General features: G+C 47.2%; 3 protein-coding genes across 4 annotated transcripts in view; 2 read left to right on the forward strand and 1 right to left on the reverse strand.

Annotated features, from left to right (window-relative positions):
- Positions 1 to 229: 229 nt before the first annotated feature.
- Positions 230 to 9,908, forward strand: TRUB2 (TruB pseudouridine synthase family member 2). 2 transcript variants are annotated; one of them, XM_066610719.1, is made up of 8 exons: positions 230 to 367; positions 1,919 to 2,050; positions 2,938 to 3,012; positions 3,745 to 3,806; positions 4,254 to 4,335; positions 4,427 to 4,499; positions 7,862 to 7,998; positions 9,217 to 9,908. In XM_066610719.1, the coding sequence occupies exons 1-8, from the start codon at positions 262 to 264 to the stop codon at positions 9,561 to 9,563; spliced, it is 1,014 nt and encodes a 337-aa protein (XP_066466816.1). In that variant the 5' UTR covers positions 230 to 261; the 3' UTR covers positions 9,564 to 9,908. The 2 variants fall into 2 exon arrangements, with proteins under 2 accessions (XP_066466816.1, XP_066466817.1); XM_066610720.1 differs by lacking the exons at positions 7,862 to 7,998; positions 9,217 to 9,908 and adding an exon at positions 4,998 to 5,848.
- An 879-nt stretch (positions 9,909 to 10,787) lies between these two features.
- Positions 10,788 to 14,723, reverse strand: SWI5 (SWI5 homologous recombination repair protein). Its single transcript, XM_066610865.1, has 6 exons — positions 14,676 to 14,723; positions 13,674 to 13,861; positions 13,233 to 13,281; positions 12,636 to 12,757; positions 11,952 to 12,046; positions 10,788 to 11,568 (listed from the first exon to the last, which is right to left on the reverse strand). Exons 1-6 carry the CDS (start codon positions 14,721 to 14,723, stop codon positions 11,504 to 11,506), a joined length of 567 nt encoding a protein of 188 aa, XP_066466962.1. The 3' UTR covers positions 10,788 to 11,503.
- A 1,028-nt stretch (positions 14,724 to 15,751) lies between these two features.
- The window catches only part of GOLGA2 (golgin A2), a 34,141-nt gene continuing 30,520 nt past the window's right edge, over positions 15,752 to 19,372 (forward strand). Inside the window, exon 1 of the mRNA XM_066610603.1 lies at positions 15,752 to 15,923. Within this exon, the coding sequence (XP_066466700.1) occupies positions 15,876 to 15,923 (48 nt within the window). The 5' untranslated portion in view covers positions 15,752 to 15,875. The remainder of the gene's footprint in view (positions 15,924 to 19,372) is intronic.

Genomic DNA, 19,372 nt, shown 5'->3' on the forward strand with positions numbered 1-19,372 from the left:
ACTTGTTTCTGAGTAGACATGCTTGCATTGGGCTCTGAGGCTGCAATTCTACCCACACTTACCTGGGAGTGAGCCCCCTTAACTCCTTGCAGCTTTGTTGCTGTTCAAACCATGCTCCCTCTTTAATCTCCTTGCTTTCTATGATGCTTGTTTCCTGGGGGGACTTCATTGGAGGTGGCGCCCAAGATGGCTGCGCCCAGTGGGGGAACAGTGTGGCGGTTGCACCCATAGGCAGAGTCAGCAGGGCCATTTCTCTCCACCATGCGGGCTGCCAGGGCTGGGCTGCAGGGGGTCTTTGCAGTGTATAAGCCCCCTGGGGTGCACTGGAGCCTTGTGAGGGACACAGTGGAGACCCAGCTGCTGAAAGGTGAGCTTTTCTAGCCTGCTGCATGGGGGCAGGTTGCAGACTGCAGCCCCCCTTGTGATGCATAAGGGTCAGGACCCATCCCCTTCTGTGCTTCCATTCAGGGCTGGCCCATCAGTGTGGCCAACTGAGGCTGTTGCCTCAGGGAGCAGATGAGTGGGGGGAAGCACTCATCTGTCTACCACTGCTTATCTGCTTGTTTCCACTGCTCCTTGGATTGGAAAAGGAAAGGAGGGGCTGGGATAAAGAGGAGAAGCCCTCCCTGACTTGGCTTCTATTCAGGGCCGGCCCATGAATGAGGCCAACTGAGGCTGTTGCCTCAGGCAGCAGATGGGTTGGGGGGGGGGGAAGAACCCATATCTGCTCTTTTCCACTCCTTGGATTGGAAAAGAGGGGGCTGGGAAAAACAGGAAGTGTGAAGGAGAGGAGGGTGCTGAGCTGAAACAGTAGAGGGAGGATTGAGCAGAGGGCATTATTTGGCATGCTACATTAGGTCCTGAACTGGTATTAGTTCCACTGCATGTTGCTGTCCATTCCTTTATCTCGGTGTTTCCCAAGCAGTGGGATGGGTACCAGGAGGGGTGCCAACACTGGCTGAAGTTTTACCTTGAGGTTCCCCCTCTCCACCCCTACATAGTGTCATGAAGGAAGGGGGCTTTGTTAAAGTCTCCATGATTGCTCTGACAATCCGATGCTGACTTACGGAGAGGCCAGGCCAATTCTGGAGGGGTTGGCAGCTCTATCCACTGTGGGAAACGGGATCAGTGGTCCAGCAGGTCTTGCTTGGAAGCTTGTCTTGCCTGCCCACCAAACTGAGCACGGGGGAATCTTGTCCTCCATGCCAAACTAAAGTTGCACCATTGCGACTAAACAGTAACCAAGCAAATCAAAGGATTGTCATGCATTAAACTGCACTTGGGTACAGTCACTGGTGGTCTGTGTCAAGGAATGTGTTATTCACACATTCTATTTAAGGCAGGTACAATCTAATGTATGTGGTTTGTTGATCTGAAAATATAACCCACCTATAGCCATTTGAATGGAAATGTGTACTAAGGTACAGAATAATATGTGAAGAGCCCTATAGTCTCTTGTGGACTGGAGCAAGCCCCCCGTGCGCTTCCCCAGATGTTTGAATTTTTTTAAAAAAAAGAGATACCTTCCCAAGTTTCCAGTTTGAATTTAATTACAGCTTGGGCATTTTTTAACTGGAATTCTGAAATCCAAAGTATTCTGAAAGCTGTAACTCTTTTTGAGCGCCGGCGTGACACCACAAGTAGAAAGTTCCACATCCAATCTCATGTGATGGGTTGCACAAAACTATTTTAAAAACTATTGTATAGAATTACCGTTGGGCTATATGTATAAGGTGTATATAAAAGCAAATGAATTTCGTGTTTAGAAACTTGGACCCCATCCCCAAGTTGTCAGGTATATGCAAATATTTCAAAATATAGGAAAGTCCGATATCCAAAACGCTTCTGGTCCCAAGACCTTTGGGTAAGGCGTGCCCAGCCTATATAAATTAACCCATTTGTTATTGTTGGCCTTTAGGTCTGAACTCATTAGAGCGACCTGCGCCAAGACAACGTGTACGCTTTCTGCCAAGCACGGTGGAAGATCAAGGTGGAAAGGAGCTGATGATGACTGTTACGCAGGTACCTGTTCTGGCCGACCATCCGCTAGGTAAGCTGTGGTAAAAGAACCGCACTTAAGGTCACTACAAGTTTGGCTTGTTCCAGAGGTGGTGGCTGTATTCAGCTATCTTGCTATTAAAGTTGTTTCTTTTTTTAACTTGCCTTGCCAAGCTCAGATGGGATAAAAAAAAACATATGAAAAATAATTCTAAAACAGCAAATAACTCTTCCTGGAAAGCCCTCTTTGGGGTGCCTTCGCTGTTGGAGTTGTAGGGAGTGGCTCCCTACAACAGCAGTGTGGAAGAAGACACCCAAAATAATCAGGGGGCTGGAGCACCTTTCTTCCAAGGAAAGGCTACCATGTTTGGGGCTTCTCAAGTCTGTGCTGGCTGTTTTGCCTGCGCAGTCTTGAGAAGCTCCATGTCGGACTTTGCAGCCTGACCCAGAGGATAGGATCCAACGGAGGAGGCATTCACTGGTCCCATTCCACCCTTCCCCTGCCCTGGAACTCCTTCCCCTCCCTGAAAAGCTGCACTGCCCCCCTGGTGGTGTAACATACCCCTGGGAATCCTTCTGGCACTGAGGTTGGTCCAGCGCTCACCCAGCGCTGCAAATGTGCTTTACAGCACGTTTGTGATGCCAGCGGCATGCTCATACCGCTGGCACGGAAGCCTATAAGGATTGGACTCTACGCCTTACTAAACAGAATGGGCTTACTTCAGAGTAAAATAACTAGCACCAAACACCCCGAGCTATTAGTCATGATGACTCTGTGGTGTACCCCTGAATACCAGTTGCAGGGATCAGTGGGAAAGGGGACTTAATTCCATGTCTTCCTGGGTGGGCTTGTGTTCACGTCTTATGTTCTTCTAATATCGGTGAATGGAAAAAAAAGTATCTTTATATAATAATAAAATAGTTGGTTTCTTTGTACAGTCTCTGGACCAGCTTTCACCCACTTGAAAATTGGGGCAGGCCATCGCCTGGATAGAAAATCATCCGGTGTGTTTGGTAAGCAAAGAATGCCTTCAACATTGATTGCCTTCACAAACAAAACCCTGAGCTCACACATCGAGATTATTAATCCCATACCACCTGCAGAGCTGCTGTACCTTTCACAGGTTCCATTATTGTTTTATTCAGAGGCAGCATGGTGCAGTGGTTAGTGACTAGGATAGGAGCACCCCAGTCATCCCTGAACTCACTTGAGATCCTAGGCCATGCACCAGTCTTATTTATTTATCTACTATGTACTAAATTTCTACCCCTCTGTCTCCCTGAAGGGCATCCAAAGTAGCTAATACATACCAGGTAGGGATATTTATCAGGTACATTCAGGGCCACTGAGAGCTGGCTTCGTTACTGCCCTCTTGGCGGATGTGAGGGTCCACCTGTGGCACCCCATGGCTCCATTTCCCCTGCAAGGCACTGGGTCAAGGCAGGCTCCCTCCCCCTGCTATTGCCCTGCCTGGGGGCTGGTTCCTGGGTGGCTCTGCTCCCAGGTAAGTCAAGGGGACCCTATTTACACTCACACCCCCCAAGACACTAAATTACGATTGACACCATAAAGAGCCTTGACCCCTATCAAGGCCACGTGGCATTCCTGCTTAGGGTACCCAAGCCAGCCAAAATCCTCCCTCGGTCTAGGTACGTCAACTGATCTCACTCAAGATTTGCAGTCAGCAAATGGGATGTTTTTATATGCCAATCGACGGTTCTCTTTTCCACCTGTTCGTGTTTCAGTACTTGGCGTGGGTCATGGCAACAAGCTGCTTACGGATTTGTACGACGCCCACCTGTCCAGGGTAAGCACCTTTACATTTTTTATAGATATATTTCAAACCACTTTGAAATATATCTTTCAAATATATTGGCCGTTTTGAAGGTGCCTGCTGCCTCCAGAGGGTCTTTGCTGTCTTCCTGGGGGAAGCAGAGACCTTTCAAAGGCAGTAGGGACCTTCAAAATGGCACCTCTGACCAGTGTGAAGCCTTTGAAGTGGCCAGGGGAAGCTGAAGCCCTGCAGGTAAGGTAACCCTCCACCTAACTGTATAGATCCTATAGGATCAGTGGTTCATTATGTGCAAATTTGCTATCCACAAGGGTTTCCAGGAACCTAACCCTAGCAGATAGTGAGCACTGACTGTATCTTTGTATGCTGTCGGGAGGTAATTGTACAATCGGGAGTCTCTGCCTCTGGTTCTCGCCCAGCATTTCCATTCTAAATGCCGTACTGTTGTCTTCTTTTCAAAAGGCCTATACAGTGTGCGGTCTGCTTGGCAAAGCCACCGACGACTTCTCAGATACAGGCAAACTTATCGAGAAGACCACATTTGGTAAGCATGAAAAAGTGCTCATTCGCTTTGTAATTTTGCCTCATCTTTATCATGAGAACTTAGGGCACGTGTCTCTTCTCCTTGACTACAGATCACATCACCCGGGAGAACCTGGAACGGATCCTTGCTGTGATCCAGGGATCCAACCACAAGGCTCTCCTGCAGTATGTGTCCATGACTTTTGTTTTATAAGAAAGAAATAATACAAAAGCAAGCCAAGGGTACTTGGATTTCAGGCTATAGATGGTGTGGTGCAACGGCAGAAAATTAGGGCTTTCCCAGCTCAAATCTTGCCTCTTCCTAAACTCACTGATTGAGTCCATGACAAAGCTGCCGTTTCTCAGCTTCAGTCGCAATATGGGGATAAATCTTGCCTTATAGGGTTGTACTAAGAATTGCACCAATACATGTGGAGGTACTGCACATGCTTGGACATTGCTATTCAAAAGCTAAGTAGCATTATCTCTAGGCTTGGCAGGTTCAAATAAGCACAGGTGATGTTGAGGTCACTTGGTCCCAGATTTATGCCGTTGCTAGACCCTGTCATTTGGAAACTTCAAGGCCCATCGCAGATATGGTAAGCAGGAGCTCCAGGGTGAGGATGGTCCACGAGGAATCCTACTATCCTCCTCACCCCCTGTCTGTTTCCTTCTCTCCCTCAGGCCACATCCATCCCCCTGCTTCTTCCCGCTGCGCTGTTACCGCCCGCCCAAAGAGCCAGGGGAGCCAGACAGCTCCCAGCCATTAAGCTTCTCCAAGAGTCGCGCCAACCCCCGGGAATGGAGCGTGGAACGGTCCATGGGCAGCGATTACCAGCAGCCAGTATGGCGAGTGATGCTGCTCAGCTTCCTGGGAATTGCTCTGTTGTTGTGGTGTGTGCTGCGTCCGCAGACTGAAATTGACCAGCTCCTGGAAACTGCCTTGCAGGGAGACTTCCAGGAAGCAGAACCACAAGTGACCCCAGATGGACAGGAGAAACCTTGACTAGCAGGATAGGGGACAGGAACCCCATGTGATTTAACTAGACTACTCTGAATTCCCTGGGATTGGGTCCTGGGAACAGCTAATTCTTGTGGGGGTGTGGGGGGGGGAGAAGACTGCGGGTGATTTATTTTCTCAACACACTCTTAAAGGCATCTAGCCTGGTTGCAAGAAACACAACAGGCTCTCTTTCAAGCAAGAAGGCTCTGCTTTAAGTCTTCGATGGCTAAAAAATATCAGAGGAGTCCACTTTACCTTTTGTAGGAATTGTGACTTGCTCTTTGTTGAGCAGAGCTGTGTAACGCTGATTTCTTGACTGCCAAAACGAAGCTTGAACCCGCCTGCTCTCTTCCTCTTTTGGGAGGGAGGTTTGGCTGCGATTCACAATAGTTTATTTTGGTAGAGGCATTGAAAAGGATACACCAGTGTACATTCTGTGTACAGATCACAGGCCTGGTTACGAGCAAAGAGATCCTTGGTCTTTAGAAGCTCATCCCTTTCATCTTCAATAAATTTTGCTCTTTAACATGAACGTTGGTTGTGTTTTCACCTTCCCCCCCCCGGATCATGAGTGTTACACGTCTCTTTTGGAAGAGTCTTTAGGTGCGGCTTTCTCCTGCGCATAACGAGAAACGAACAAGCCATTACGACGTCTTCTAAAGCAATGTGCTTCCTAGGATCAAATCCACAGCTTCAAAAAAGCTGTTGGTTCTCCCCCCCCCCCAAATGCTAATAAAATTAGTAGGAATCTGAACAGCAGCTAACTGGCTTTCTGGGTCCATGATTATTAGGCCAAAAGATGCAAATCCCATGGTCCGAGACAGCATCAGGGGTTTGCTAGCGTCGGTTGAGTTGACCTGAATGCAGGCACGCACCCCAGTATCAGGTGGTTGTAATGGCACGTGAGGAGGGCAGGAGGAATGAGCTTCTTGGAAATTGAGACTTACTGTCTCAGTGGGATGTAGGCCTGAGCCTGCTACTTCGCAATAGTTAATATTTGCATAGCGCTTTCTGAGTGTATAGTGCTTCCCATGTATTATCTTGATGTTTTCCTTACACTAACCCTGTAAGGCGTGTATTATCCCCATATTGCAGATGGGAAAACAGAGGCTGAGAGAGAGAGTGCCTTGCCTAAGGCCAGCTAGTGAGTTCCTGGCTGAGGCATGACTCAAATACCACTGGTGGTACCCGTACCATTGGTTGAGAAACACTGCGCTAGAGAAAGCATGAGAAGGGCTACAGAATCTACTTATTATAGCACTGCAGGAATTCTTTTACAAGCAAAGCCAGGCTGTGCATGAGGATGGTGGATGCAGGGTACCCACCTCCCTCAGTTCCCCTCTTCCCATTTTTTGGATTCAAAAAGGAAGAAGGGAACAGAGCAGAAAAAGAAGTGTGAAAGAGAGTGCTGGGCTAGAGCATCTCTGACACTCTAGCCTGCCATTCTTTTATCCAGACTTCCTCTTACGTCGTTTTTAGCTTGCTGCTCTCCTCTCCTCCACCTCTAATCTGTCCCCTTCGCAGTATTTGGTGCGCTACCTCACCCACAAGGAGGTCTTGCCAGTCTTGGGTATGGGAGTCTTTAGAGCAACCCTAGCTGCTATTTTCCTTCTACTCTCAATTCTTTCAATTCTAGTGAACTGGGTTGATCACAGGAATAATCACCAGTAATTCCCACTGACACTGTACCCAGGCCCCTACGAGTGTGTAAAATGGCTACTGATTGCAACCAGCAGTCTTGCCCCCATATGTTACATCTGCCTCGGGCAAGCCATATTGTCCTCGGGCAAGCCATAGTGTCCAGTTTTGGTCGCCACATCTCAAAAAAGACATAGTAGAAATGGAAAAGGTGCAAAAGAGAGTGACTAAGATGATTACGGGGCTGGGACACCTTCCTTATGAGGAAAGGCTATGGCGTTTGGGCCTCTTCAGCCTAGAAAAGAGACGCCTGAGGGGGGACATGATTGAGACATACAAAATTACGCAGGGGATGGACAGAGTGGATAGGGAGATGCTCTTTACACTCTCACATAATACCAGGACCAGGGGACATCCACTAAAATTGAGTGTTGGGCGGGTTAGGACAGACAAAAGAAAATATTTCTTTACTCAGCGTGTGGTCGGTCTGTGGAACTCCTTGCCGCAGGATGTGGTGATGGCATCTAGCCTAGACGCCTTTAAAAGGGGATTGGACAAGTTTCTGGAGGAAAAATCCATTATGGGGTACAAGCCATGATGTGTATGCGCAACCTCCTGATTTTAGAAATGGGTTATGTAAGAATGCCAGATGCAAGGGAGGGCACCAGGATGTGGTCTCTTGTTATCTGGTGTGCTCCCTGGGGCATTTGGTGGGCCGCTGTGAGATACAGGAAGCTGGACTAGATGGGCCTTTGGCCTGATCCTGTGGGGCTGTTCTTATGTTCTTATGTTCTTATATTCACTGGGTCTCCTTTGGTGCCCAAAATGCAATGGTGTGAGCCAGTCAGGAAGTTAGCCTTGCAGCTTCAGGAGAAGAGAAGGTTCTCATTGCGTTCTCTTTCCCCAGACATGCTAACATTGACTTGAAAACACAAGAGGCCTATGAGCTGGCCGTGAAGGGATTAATTCGGCCCATGGAGAAGAGCCCTCCTTTGATCACAGCGATTCGTTGTCTCCGGTTTGCACCTCCTGAGTTCCAGCTAGGTATGGCTAGGGTTGCAGTTCAGACAATACTCTTATTATCTCACCAGCCTCATGCATCAAACGGGGTTCATGCTCATGTCATGCACACATCCTGGTTCTTCTCCTCGCTTCCCCCAGTATATCTTCATTGCATGTGCAGGGGGTTGCAATTCAGACAATAGAAGTATCACCTGAACTTGGCTAGGAGACCAAGACATGGTGTGCAGTGACAAGGGGCAGGTAGAGTTTCTGCTCTGCCATTTCAGGTGCTGGGAAGAGACGCTCAGCAGAAGAGGATGGCAGAGTACTGAGATTTATTTTATTTATTTATTTTAGAGAGAGATATAGTATATATAAAGACATTAAAAGATGGTAGAGTGGGCTGTACGTTTTAAGTGCCTGGGGGCCAGTCGCTTGTTTCAAAAGTTTCCCTACATTAGACATTCCTTCCCAAAGCAAAACCAGCATAGCTGACCCACAATCTATTTGTAGGCTTTTATATTAAGATGTGTCAGTGGCATTACTAGGCTTTGTGTCACCTGATGCGGGAGGCCAATGTGTCGCCCCTAAGATGGACCTCCTTCCTTGCAGTGGACGGGGTATCCCCCTCCCTTGCACACATCACCCAGTGCGGCCCGCACCCCCCTAGCGACGCCACTGAGATTTGTATAACGGGATAGATTTCAGGCTGCTGAAGTGGGGGCTCATTTGGGATGGAAGGTGAGTATATAAATATCTGAGGGCGTATTCCTGACCCACTTTCCAGCAATGACATGACAGTGCAGCTCCTAGGTAAGGATACAAACATTCCCTTACTTTGAGGAGACCTCCGTGAGTGCCCCCCAACTGCAGGATGCCACACATGCCCCATTGGCATAGCTATGCCAGTGCTGAAAAGTGGGTAAGGATTTGGGCCTGAGCTCTTAACTCAAAACTGATGTATGTTTCATTTTCCATGTGTAAACTCAGCCAGGAGTGCCCTAGTGGGACGAAAGGAGACCCAAGGTGATCATGAAATAGACCAAACAACCTCAGGCCACTCTGTCTTGGCCTGAACTTCCTCTTGGGGTTAGAGAGTAAAACATATGGAAAAATCCACATGTAGTGTTGTGAGCTCAAAATGTGTTGTAGCAGTAATTTTTGGGACCAGTTATTTAAATTTTCAGAAGGGCTTCCTTGTTGCTGCTACTTGCAGCCTCACCATCCCCTTGTGGCACTAATTTCTCTGTCCCATGCTAGAAATTCATTGTTTGCACGAGACCCAGCAATATCTCCGAAAGATAGTTCACGAGATCGGATTGGAGCTCAAGTCAACCGCCATGTGCCCACAAGTACGACGGGTGCGGGATGGTGTTTTCACCTTGGGCGACGCTCTCTTGAGGACGCAGTGGAACCTGCAGAATATCCAAAACGCAATTCTACAGTCCAAGTTGAAGGTCCAAGCTGAACTTCAACGGAGCCTGGCACACCAGGAATCCCATGCTGACTCTGACGGACAGAAAGGGGGTGGACTGGGCCAGGCAGCAGATACCGAACATCACAGCAGAGGGGAAGATGCCTTGCCAGTAAGCTCGGTGATAAAATGAGTATCTTGCATTGCCTGGAAAGTTAACTGCAAGCAAGAAAAGAATCCTTAAATGTTCCTAGCTATTTTACACCTGATACTTGTTTTCACAGTGAGAAACTGTACAAAGTTTTTGAAAAGGTAGTTGTGCACCTTTGCCACCAGTCGGGGATGCTTTTCAAAGGGAACATCACAGAACACCCTTGAGGTGCCCCCCAAAATCACATTAGCGAATTCCTCTCAAGTGCTGCTTTTGATACAACCTCTGGAATCTATTTTGTTTAGATGTTTGTAATCAAATGCAAGTCTAAAGGCAATGAGAGCTGGAGAACGGATGGTATCTGAATGTGAAAAATAAATTTTTTTGTAACTGAACTGCAAAAAAAAGTTTGTGACGCATTAAGGGCTAGCAAGTCATAAAGCGGCTAGACTGTTCTACTCGATTAGAGGAAAGGCAGGTACGAGTCCCACTTAGCTCACCAGGTGGCACTGGTTGAGGCACCGTCTTAGCTCACCTTCCTCACAGGGTTGTTGTGAGGATAGGAGAGAAATAACTACTGTTACCCTAAGTTCTTTGGAATATGTCATCTCTCCCTGGGTTTCATGCTTCTTACTTTTGGAGTTCTACCTGACCCCCCCACCTCCACTCTCATACTCTACTATTCACAGCTTCACTACCCTTAGCTACCTAACATAAGAACAGCCCCACTGGATCAGGCCATAGGCCCATCTAGTCCAGCTTCCTGTATCTCACAGTGGCCCACCAAATGCCACAGGGAGCACACCAGATAACAAGAGACCTCATCCTGGTGCCCTCCCTTGCCTGAAGGTCTCCTCTCAGATGACTCTATTGTCTCTTCTTTTCTTCCCCTTAGGCACCAAATGCCCTCCCACAGCGCCTGCAGGATGCTTCCTTGCTCACCTCCTTAAAAACCCATCTTTTCTGCAAAGTCCATGGCACTATGCATAACTAAATTTAGGCTTTTCATTTCCTCTACCGCCACCCCTTTTCCTCTCTCCATTTATCTTCCAGGGATAAAGGCAAGCTTGGATTCTCTGTCTTTAGAGGAGAATAGAGCACTTCTTATACACTGGCACCAATCACCAAGACAGGCAAAAGAAAACTTCCATTGTTTTCATGATCTCAGCTAGTACATTCTTTCAGCAGCAGTTCTGCTGTGAGAAGGCTTTTATTCCTCTGCTACCTATTATCCTGTTTTGAACTAAAACCAGACCAACACACGAGTGTGTTTTAATATTTATTGCGAGCAAACAAGGCTGCATCTCATTCTTTTTCAGGAATTGGCTCACCAGCCCACTACATGCATATGTGCCTAGCTTTCACAGACAAGCTGGTCTCCTGGTCAGTTTCCTTCTTCCACCATTACTAACCCTTCTAAGCTAAGTTTCTTATTCACACCCTCTTGTTCATTTACATATTTGCCGTTTTACCTATTGCTAAAAAATAACTTATGTCACTGCATTGGGAAAGATGCTGGGGCTGGCCTGGGTGGAATTATTAGGGCTGCAAAAACTTGGCAACAGGGAACATCCCTGAACTCATTTTCTTTATGGGAAAGACAGGAAATGCTCAACCCTTGAAGGGCACAGAACTGCAGTCACTTCCATTCAGGTGTGTTCAAAGTCTGAATGTCTAATGCAATACTACACTGAGCTTCTCAGTACATTGCAGCCTGGTAGTCCAGCTTCTACGAGCAACAGAACTGTGGTCAAGAATTAGCAGATCAATTAAGAAGGGCTATTATAAGCCAGGCTATTCTACAGACATTCACTAGTTGAACCTGGCTGGTATAGAGAACATCCATACTTTATAAAACTCATCAGTCCCTTAAAATAGAACAAGAAACTGGTGCTCCATTGGTATCTTCAAAGAATTGAACTGGTAATTCTTGTGTTCCCACTACTTTGTTGGTCCACTGGCTGTAATGTTCCATGTTCTTTTTAGTCACTGAGGTCCAAGCCAAATTCAGGGTACAGCTCTTTCGTGGTCACCCCTCTGATCACCGCTTGAAGAGAGAAAACACAGAACATACTCAGCCTGTTGGTATCCATAAAGAATGTTATGCTGTGGCCCAAAACGTGATCCCCAACATAGGAGTTCATGGAGGCCACAGACAAGAATCCTGTAGGATCAAGAAGTTGGGGGTCACCATGCTTACTCAGTAGTTTGTAGCAATGAAAACCTCACAGTGAAGTATTTATATACTAAACTGAGCCGTCCCAACTCTTCCTCCAAAGGACAAGATTTTTTTTTTTAATTGAGTAAAGATAAGGGTACAGGATGGGTTGAAGGTAATACAAAGGGAAGAAACATTGGGAATTCAAAGGGCAAGATTTTTAAAGTGTTGCACATCAGTTCAGCATCCCTGAGTTCCCAGTCTGCCCTTACCCAGTTTGCCCAACAGCATCTGTCCTGTGTCTTTCATCTCATTGTACTCATGGAGCAGAGCAATGTGTGCATCTAATTCATCCACTGTGTACCCCCTGAAACAGCAAAAAGAGTCAGGTCAAAGGAGCAGCATAATTAAGCCTGATCACTGTGGACTTTTTTTTTTTAATGAAAGCCGCTGTCTTAGAACAGAGGCCTTCAACTGCTCAAGAGCTGGAACCCGTTCTGTGCTATCACTCCATCGTTCTGCCCCTTCTCTCCTTCCAAGGCAATGGGAAGAAGAGGAGGGGCAGAAAGTGGCACAGCAATACTTGTGCTCAGTTGTGAAACTGTGAAACCACTATTGAAACTGTGCAGGTTTGAGCCTCCGAACAAAAGGATGGGAACTGCACTGCTGCCACCCACCTGAGATCATCACCTCCCACCTGGGGAGCTGCTGGATTCTCCCTCCCTGGAGATCTTCAAGCGAGGCTTGATAGGAACCTGCTGGAAATGCTCTAGGAATATTTCCTGCTACATGCAGGGGGTTGGACTAGATAGCCTTTTGGTCCCTTTCAACTCTATGGTTCTACCTTATTCAGAGCAGGGTCAGCAATGATTCACAAACCTCTCCTCTTTTTCCTAATACATCTGTAAATACATCTTTAATTGCACTGGCTTTGGCAAACTGGTCCAAATACGTACTCAGCCAACAACTGTGCTATTTCCTGGTCCAAAGTAAGATCCTTCAGTTTCAGCTCTTCAATTTCACGCTGCAAGTTTTCCTTATTGACAAGGTCAGACCGACCGACCCTCGGAGATGGGACCTGTTAAGCAAGACATGGTGTTTAACATTCCACTGTTCTGGCACTGGCTGAGATGCCAAGAATCTAAGGAAGATGTGTATTGACTGAGCATCAGGTCTGCAGGTAGTAAGAAACAGATCACACATCACAAGCCTGCACAGAAACATCATCCAAAACCACAGAAAAGATGTCACCCTTACTCCGAAAAGACCTGCAGGAGCTGAAGTTTTGCCAATCATCTTGGCAACATCGGACTCATAAGAATATGAGCTGTCACTTTTTTTAAAATGAAGTTTGGTTTCCAGGCCCTCACAGTTGCCAAAAGAAGCATGAAAATGGGACAGAGCATCTTAAAGGCTTGCATGCTAGCTGTGGTCTCCATAGGGCTCCCTCTGCCAAGGATTTCAGAATACAGGTCTCCATCCCTCAAAAAACATGGTGCAAAATCAACTTTTCAGATGGAACTAAGGCTGGAGTGAAGCACAGACACACTTACTGGGGATTTGAAACTGGCATTGCAGACTCTCCGGGTTCCAGTGGGGGTCCTGAGTGAAAACAAGAAGGAAACAGTTTGAGAAGTGATGTCTCTTAGTGGCACTGAGCTGTGAATCAAGATTTTCCTGCTTCAGATCTTTGCCCAAACTTACTAAGGGCACAATCCTAACCCCCTATGTCAGTGCTTTCCAGCACTGGCATAGTGGTACCAATGGGACATGTGCTGCATCCTGCAGTTGGGTGTCACTCACAGAGGCCTTCTCAAAGTAAGGGAATGTTTGTTCCCTTACTTTGGAGCTTCATTGTCCTTATGTCAGTGCTGGAAAGCACTGACATAAGGGGTTAGGATTGTGCCCTAGGTGGCATTAAGGCAAGCCACTCTCTCTCAGTCTTCCCCATCTCCAGTATAGGGATTATCATTATCTCCCAGGATTAAACCCACTTGTACCTCCTCAAGAAGGGTCTAGGCGAGGGTCTCCCCACTCCTGGGCTCTCATCCCACCCCTTGTCCAAGGGGGCTGCTTGTCCTGGATTATCCAGGTCGCCTAGCAAGATAGTGCCACAGCTGCAACACCCCCTTCCTTTTGCATGCTGGGACTTGTAGTTTGAGGAAGTGGGGGGGTGCACTATCTGCAGTGCATGCAGGGATGTGCAAGCCACGCAAGTTCCCCTCTTTTGTGGTCTGCTGGGCTCTGTAGTCTTTGCCAAAGAGGGTGGCTTCTTTTCTGCTGAGTGGTTTGAAAGAGCGCATTGGTTGTCTCCTTGCCAAAGGTGCACATAAGGAGCTGGAGTCTTTGCAGCTCATTCATTTTTATTGGAATATAGCTGTGATTTTCTTTGCAACAACCGATTTTGGGCTTCCTACAAGGAATCAAGGAATTATTTATGGGGTTTGGGAGCATAACCCAGCAATGTGCTGTGTGGCGGGTTTTTGTTCTATCCTATTGGAAAAGCAGGATAAAAATTTCTTAAATAAACAAACAATGTTGCTCCCACCTCAATGCAAATACATTATTCTGGAAAATAAAATTGATTTAAACTGAACACGTTTGCAAGCACGTCTCACCAGCATCACAAGATAGGAAGCTGGTCCCGGATGTGATACATCCTTAAGCCAGACCCACATTTTTCGGTCGTTGTGCTTTTGCTCCAGGGCCAGATTTATATGCACACAATGGGATATGCATAGACATGCTTAGGATTGTGCTTTCAAGTCTCAGACCACTCCTCCCGCTTTAGGTGTCCCATAACTGCACTAAAATTAATCTGCCTTAAATCCTGGGATGGGCTGGGACTCGGATGACTCAGGGTCCAATCCTCTCCAACTTTCCAGCACTGATGCAGCCACAATGCATCCAGTCAAGGCTCAAGTCCCCTTTTTGGGTGCTTGTGGCTCTGTTTTGTGTGTGTGCCTGCTTGCTTTTCAAAAAGACTTGGACCTGACTCGAAATGACTCGAAAAATGGCTCTGGATGAGTCGTGGTGGCCGCCATTATGACTTGTGGGTGACTCGAGTAAGGGGGGGGCAAAGATTCAGGCCGACTTGAGTCTCTGTGCTGTGGCCCCGGCACGTCCCTGCTTAAATCCAGCAAACTGGAGAATGGATCCAAGGCCCTCTGCTGTTGGGGTTTCCCCGGGTGGGTTGCCTCGACTCAGGGGAAAGCAGCGCCCGCATTTCGCAACAGCAGCCGGCCTGTGTGCAAACCTGATTCAACCCTGACTCAGAGGGAAGGGCTGAGGCTGCACCTGAAATTCCAGCTCCTTCACCTGCCAGGTGTCTGTTCTTGTGAAATCTGCATTAGTGAGCATGGGAAATGCTTCTTCCATAGAGCTGGGAAGTGTGTGTGTGTGTGTATGTATGTATGTATGTATATATATATATGTGTGTGTGTGTGTGTATATGCGCATGTATACATGTGTGTGTGTGTATATATGTGTGTATGTATATATGTGGGTGATATGTGGGTGTATGTATAAGTATGTATACATATGTGTGTATATGTATATATATGTATATGGGTATGTATATAGATATGTGTAGATATGTGTGTGTGTATATGTGTATATATACATATATATACACACATATATATATATACATACTATATATATATGTTTGTCCGTGTGTGTACACATACATATGTACACATACATATATTCACATGCACACACACACATATATATATATACATATACATACATACGTATGTACATATACATACATATATACATATGTATGTGTTTCCATACACAGCACACATACATATGGTGTCACTTGTGCAGCACTAAAATATAACCCCCATTTTGTTTTTTAAAGCGATGAAGTCATTTTAAGTGTTATTGTGACGTCGCAGAACCACTGTGGTGACGTCACGGGGGCCGCCTGTGCCTGGAAGGTTCTGAGGAAAAGCCGAGGCGACTAAATGGCGGGAAGGCGTCGGCGCCTGCGCAGTGCCGCGCACGCGCAGTTAGTGCACCCCGGCAGGGGGCGCATGCGCGGCTCGGTCGAGGGTGGCGCCCCCCTCCGGGAGCCAGCTCGGCAGGCGGCGCTGAGGCGGGGCGGAGCCTGCTCGCCTTCCCCTCGCGCGTCCCTCGCCCTCTCCGGCTCCCTCGGCGGGCTGACGTGGCCCGGGCCCGGCTGCGACATGGCGGACGGCAGCAGGCAGAGCAAGCTGGCCGCGGCCAAGAAGAAGGTGAGGTGGGCGGCCCGGCCGGGCCTCGTCTCTGGGGGGCTGCTCGGGCCAGGCACGCCCCGCCCCGGCTGCTGACAGGCCTCGCCGGGAGGAGCCACGCATCTTGGGTGGGGGGGCTTTGCCCCCTCGAGGGGAGGAGCCTCCCTCGAGGGGGAGGAGCCTCCATCTGAGGCCACGCCCCTTGGTGGGGGAGGGTCCTCCTTTGCCCCCGCCCCCCCAGTGGAGGTGGGGAGGGGGAGGCTCCTGCCTGTGGCCCTGCTGCTGTGCTGGGGGCTCTGCCCCAGGGGCTTGCCAGTCTTGGGGAGCTCCTTAGAAGTGGCCCCCTGGAGGCCTGAGGGAGGGTCTTGGCCTCCTCCATGTAGGCCCATTGAATGCCTGGGGGAGGAGCTCAGCCCCCCCAGGATGGATTTAGTGTGTGTGTGTAAGGGGGGGAGAAGACCCCACTTCACCCAGGAAACCTCTTGTTGCCAACAGCTCCAAGCATGTACCTAGTGCTTTACCCAGAATGAAAGGGCAGGTCTCTGCCCCGAGGGGTTTACAGTTTAGTGCAATGCCCTAGAAATGTCCCTTGGAGACCTGAGAGGGGATATCATTCTCCACTCCCTGTAGGTTTAGTATGTGAGGGGACTACCCATGAAATACTCTAGAAATAGGATCCCCCTTGCAATGTAGTTTTAGTGTGGGGGAAGATCTTCTTCTTTAGATAACTTTTTTAGATACCCATCTTAAATGCATGGAAGAATATCCACCTCCTATAGGTTTAATATGTTTGAGGGCAGGACCTCTTTTTCCAAGGCATTTTAGACATATTCCTTGAATGACTGAGAAAGGACCCTTGCCATAGGTTTATTGTGTGTATGTGAATACCCTCTTATGGATACCCATTGAATGCATGGAATGAGATTCACCCCCACCCACCTCTGCCGTGTATTATATTTCATTAAACACTTCAGAAAGTGTTTTTTTTCTTCAATATTATTATATTGTATTTTAGAAATGTAGGTATACTATATCTGTAAGCTATGTAGAAACATCACAGATTAGCACAGGCGTGTAAAACATAAGGTTGTGGCCCCTGGAAGCTCTTTATCTAGCCCTTGGGTTCTCCCAGCAGCACCATCATCTGCTTTCAGCTGCCGTCCTATGCTCCACTGTTGAAAGGGCAGCCCACATGATCGTGGGTTCTCCAGTATCTTGAAAATATGATCAGGATTTACATATTTTGTTGTTTGCAACTCATGAGTTCCTAAGTAAGAAATAAAGTGTTTATTTCTGGTCATGACCTGCTTTGATGACATCACTTCCTGCTTAATAACATCACTTCTGGCCCCAGCAGGCATCATGAATGCTTTTTGGCCTGCTGTATGAAATGAATTTGACTGCCCTGGCTTAGCAAAACACTTGACCTGACAGGAGATTCTCAATTGAAACTTAGTATAGTAATTATTGAGAGAGAGAGAGAGAGAGTTCCCATTCTCACTTCTATTTTTAAAGAGATTACTCTCCCCCCCCCCCAATCATAGCTCTTTGGAAAAAACTTTCTTCCATGCTCCCCTGATTCACCGTATTCTGAGGTTGCAGGGAGAAATCCCCATCCAAGATTGCGGTGTTAGGATTATTTGGCTGCTCTGGGAGGCATTTGCAGAAAGAACATAGTGTCATCATGGAGGAGGAGGTTAGTTGTCCACCACCATCCTACTGCCAGCAGAGTTGTGAGGCAGCAGCTTCACCCTGCTTCATGGTATGTCTTGCATCTGCTGTGCAGGAAGGATAGCTGATGTGGGCTCCCAAGATGCCTTGCATAAAATCAAAACATATACTGTAAACATCCACATTTAAGGAAGCAGCAACAGCAAAACAAAAATATTTAGAATCAAGCCATTTCTGCCCAATTTTGCATATATACAACTGGGATCAAATGTGTAAACCTGTGGGCTGGGCAGAAATGGGTTTCTGATAATCAGGCCAGTGGAGAGAAGCAATATAATTAGCTTCATCAGGCTGACTCAAGGTAGCACAAAAATATGTGCCAAGTTTAATCTTCAGATTTCATTTTAATTCACAGCAGTCAATCTCTCCTTTCTAATGACCTTCATAGCTTCGTTTTGCCAAAGATAATGTCTTGGTGGTTTCTCAAGTCCTGGTGAAATACACAAGTCAGATTCTGATGACTTATTCGTAGCAAATTAGGGATGTAATCCTATGCAGAGCTTCTTGAGAGTCTGTTGTGTTGAATTTTGGCATACTGGCTTCCCAGTTAACGTGTGTAGGGCTAGCATCCAGGCCTTGCCATGTTTGTGACTACAATGTTTGCCAGTTCTGGTTCTCCTGAGACATGGATAAAAAAAACTGGAAGGGCTGGTTTCATTGACTTTGTTGTTTGGATTTGTAGGGATGTAGCGAAATAATTTATGTGAAGAATGTGTTTTGTAAAGTAGTACTGCAGGCTGGTTTACCCTTGTGGGGCTGGAGTCAAACTAAACACTGTGAGGGAGCTAGTGCATTGGTGGGGGAAAATCCAGTTTGAATGGACTCTTAATGAAGAAGTTTGATTAAAAAATAAGAGTTCGCTCCCAAACTGCTTGCATTTCATCTGTTGCATGTGTATATGTTAAGTGGTATCAAATCCTTAGGACTCCGTAGAGCCTGTGAGTGTGTTTTTTGGATGGAAATCTTGTAGCAGTGCTGCTACTTCGCATCTTTGGACTTAACAGTGTAGTTGGTACTAGGCAAAACTTATGGGCTCCACCAACAGAAGCCATATCATCTGATCAGAGTAGGGATGATATGTTTTACAGTAGGAAAAATGATCACAGTGCACCAGGCTGTGAATGCTGCCTACCAGACTTGCATTGTGACTTGCCCAGGTTCTTGTCAGTTTTTCCCTCTTCTTGCAGTCCAGGCCAGACTGCAGAAACCAAAATTGTATTGAATCCTTGGGCTGCCATACATGTCTGGTGAGCTGCTTTCATGTTGGCGGATCACAAGATTAGGAGGGGGCCGTCACTCAGTGGAAGAGCGTCTGCCTTGGACATAGAAGGTATCAGGTTCAATCCCTGACATCCTCAGACAGGGCAGAACAATCCTATGTGAAACCTTGATGAGCTGCTGTCAGTCAGTCATCTACTGTCATCGGTAATGATGTCATCTGTTATCATACTATGATGTTGTCATCTGCTGAATTTGTTGAATCAATGGGTGTGACTCTGTGTAAAGCAGCTTCCTAATTTCCTCAGGCTTGCAGCTAGGTGAATAAACAGACTGGAGATAATAGCTAAAGTTGTAGAAAACTTGGGGAAGACCGTGGGGTGAGGGATTACCTGCTAGCAAAGGGTGCAAAAAACATGAAGCTAAGGTATTTGGGGAAAGTATTGCTCAAAAAGTGTTTTAGAGGAGAAATTGGAAGGGACTCAGGATTGTGCAAGCAAAAGAATGCATAATTAAAATAT

Source organism: Tiliqua scincoides, chromosome 16 (assembly GCF_035046505.1).
Source record: "Tiliqua scincoides isolate rTilSci1 chromosome 16, rTilSci1.hap2, whole genome shotgun sequence".
Taxonomy (NCBI): Eukaryota; Metazoa; Chordata; class Lepidosauria; order Squamata; family Scincidae; genus Tiliqua; species Tiliqua scincoides.

What these genes read in the sequence shown, in the direction of transcription:
- TRUB2 (XM_066610719.1), top strand. Translation starts at nt 262, where the DNA reads ATGCGGGCTGCCAGGGCTGGGCTGCAGGGGGTCTTTGCAGTGTATAAG. An exon ending in AAAATCATCCGGTGTGTTTG is followed by an intron (nt 3,013 to 3,744) that starts GTAAGCAAAGAA and finishes TTCGTGTTTCAG; the next exon opens with TACTTGGCGTGGGTCATGGC. An exon ending in TATCGAGAAGACCACATTTG is followed by an intron (nt 4,336 to 4,426) that starts GTAAGCATGAAA and finishes CCTTGACTACAG; the next exon opens with ATCACATCACCCGGGAGAAC.
- SWI5 (XM_066610865.1), bottom strand. Translation starts at nt 14,723, where the DNA reads ATGGCGGCCACCACGACTCATCCAGAGCCATTTTTCGAGTCATTTCGA. An exon ending in CATTTTTCGAGTCATTTCGA is followed by an intron (nt 13,862 to 14,675) that starts GTCAGGTCCAAG and finishes CATGCACTGCAG; the next exon opens with ATAGTGCACCCCCCCACTTC. An exon ending in ATAGCACAGTTGTTGGCTGA is followed by an intron (nt 12,047 to 12,635) that starts GTACGTATTTGG and finishes TTGCTGTTTCAG; the next exon opens with GGGGTACACAGTGGATGAAT.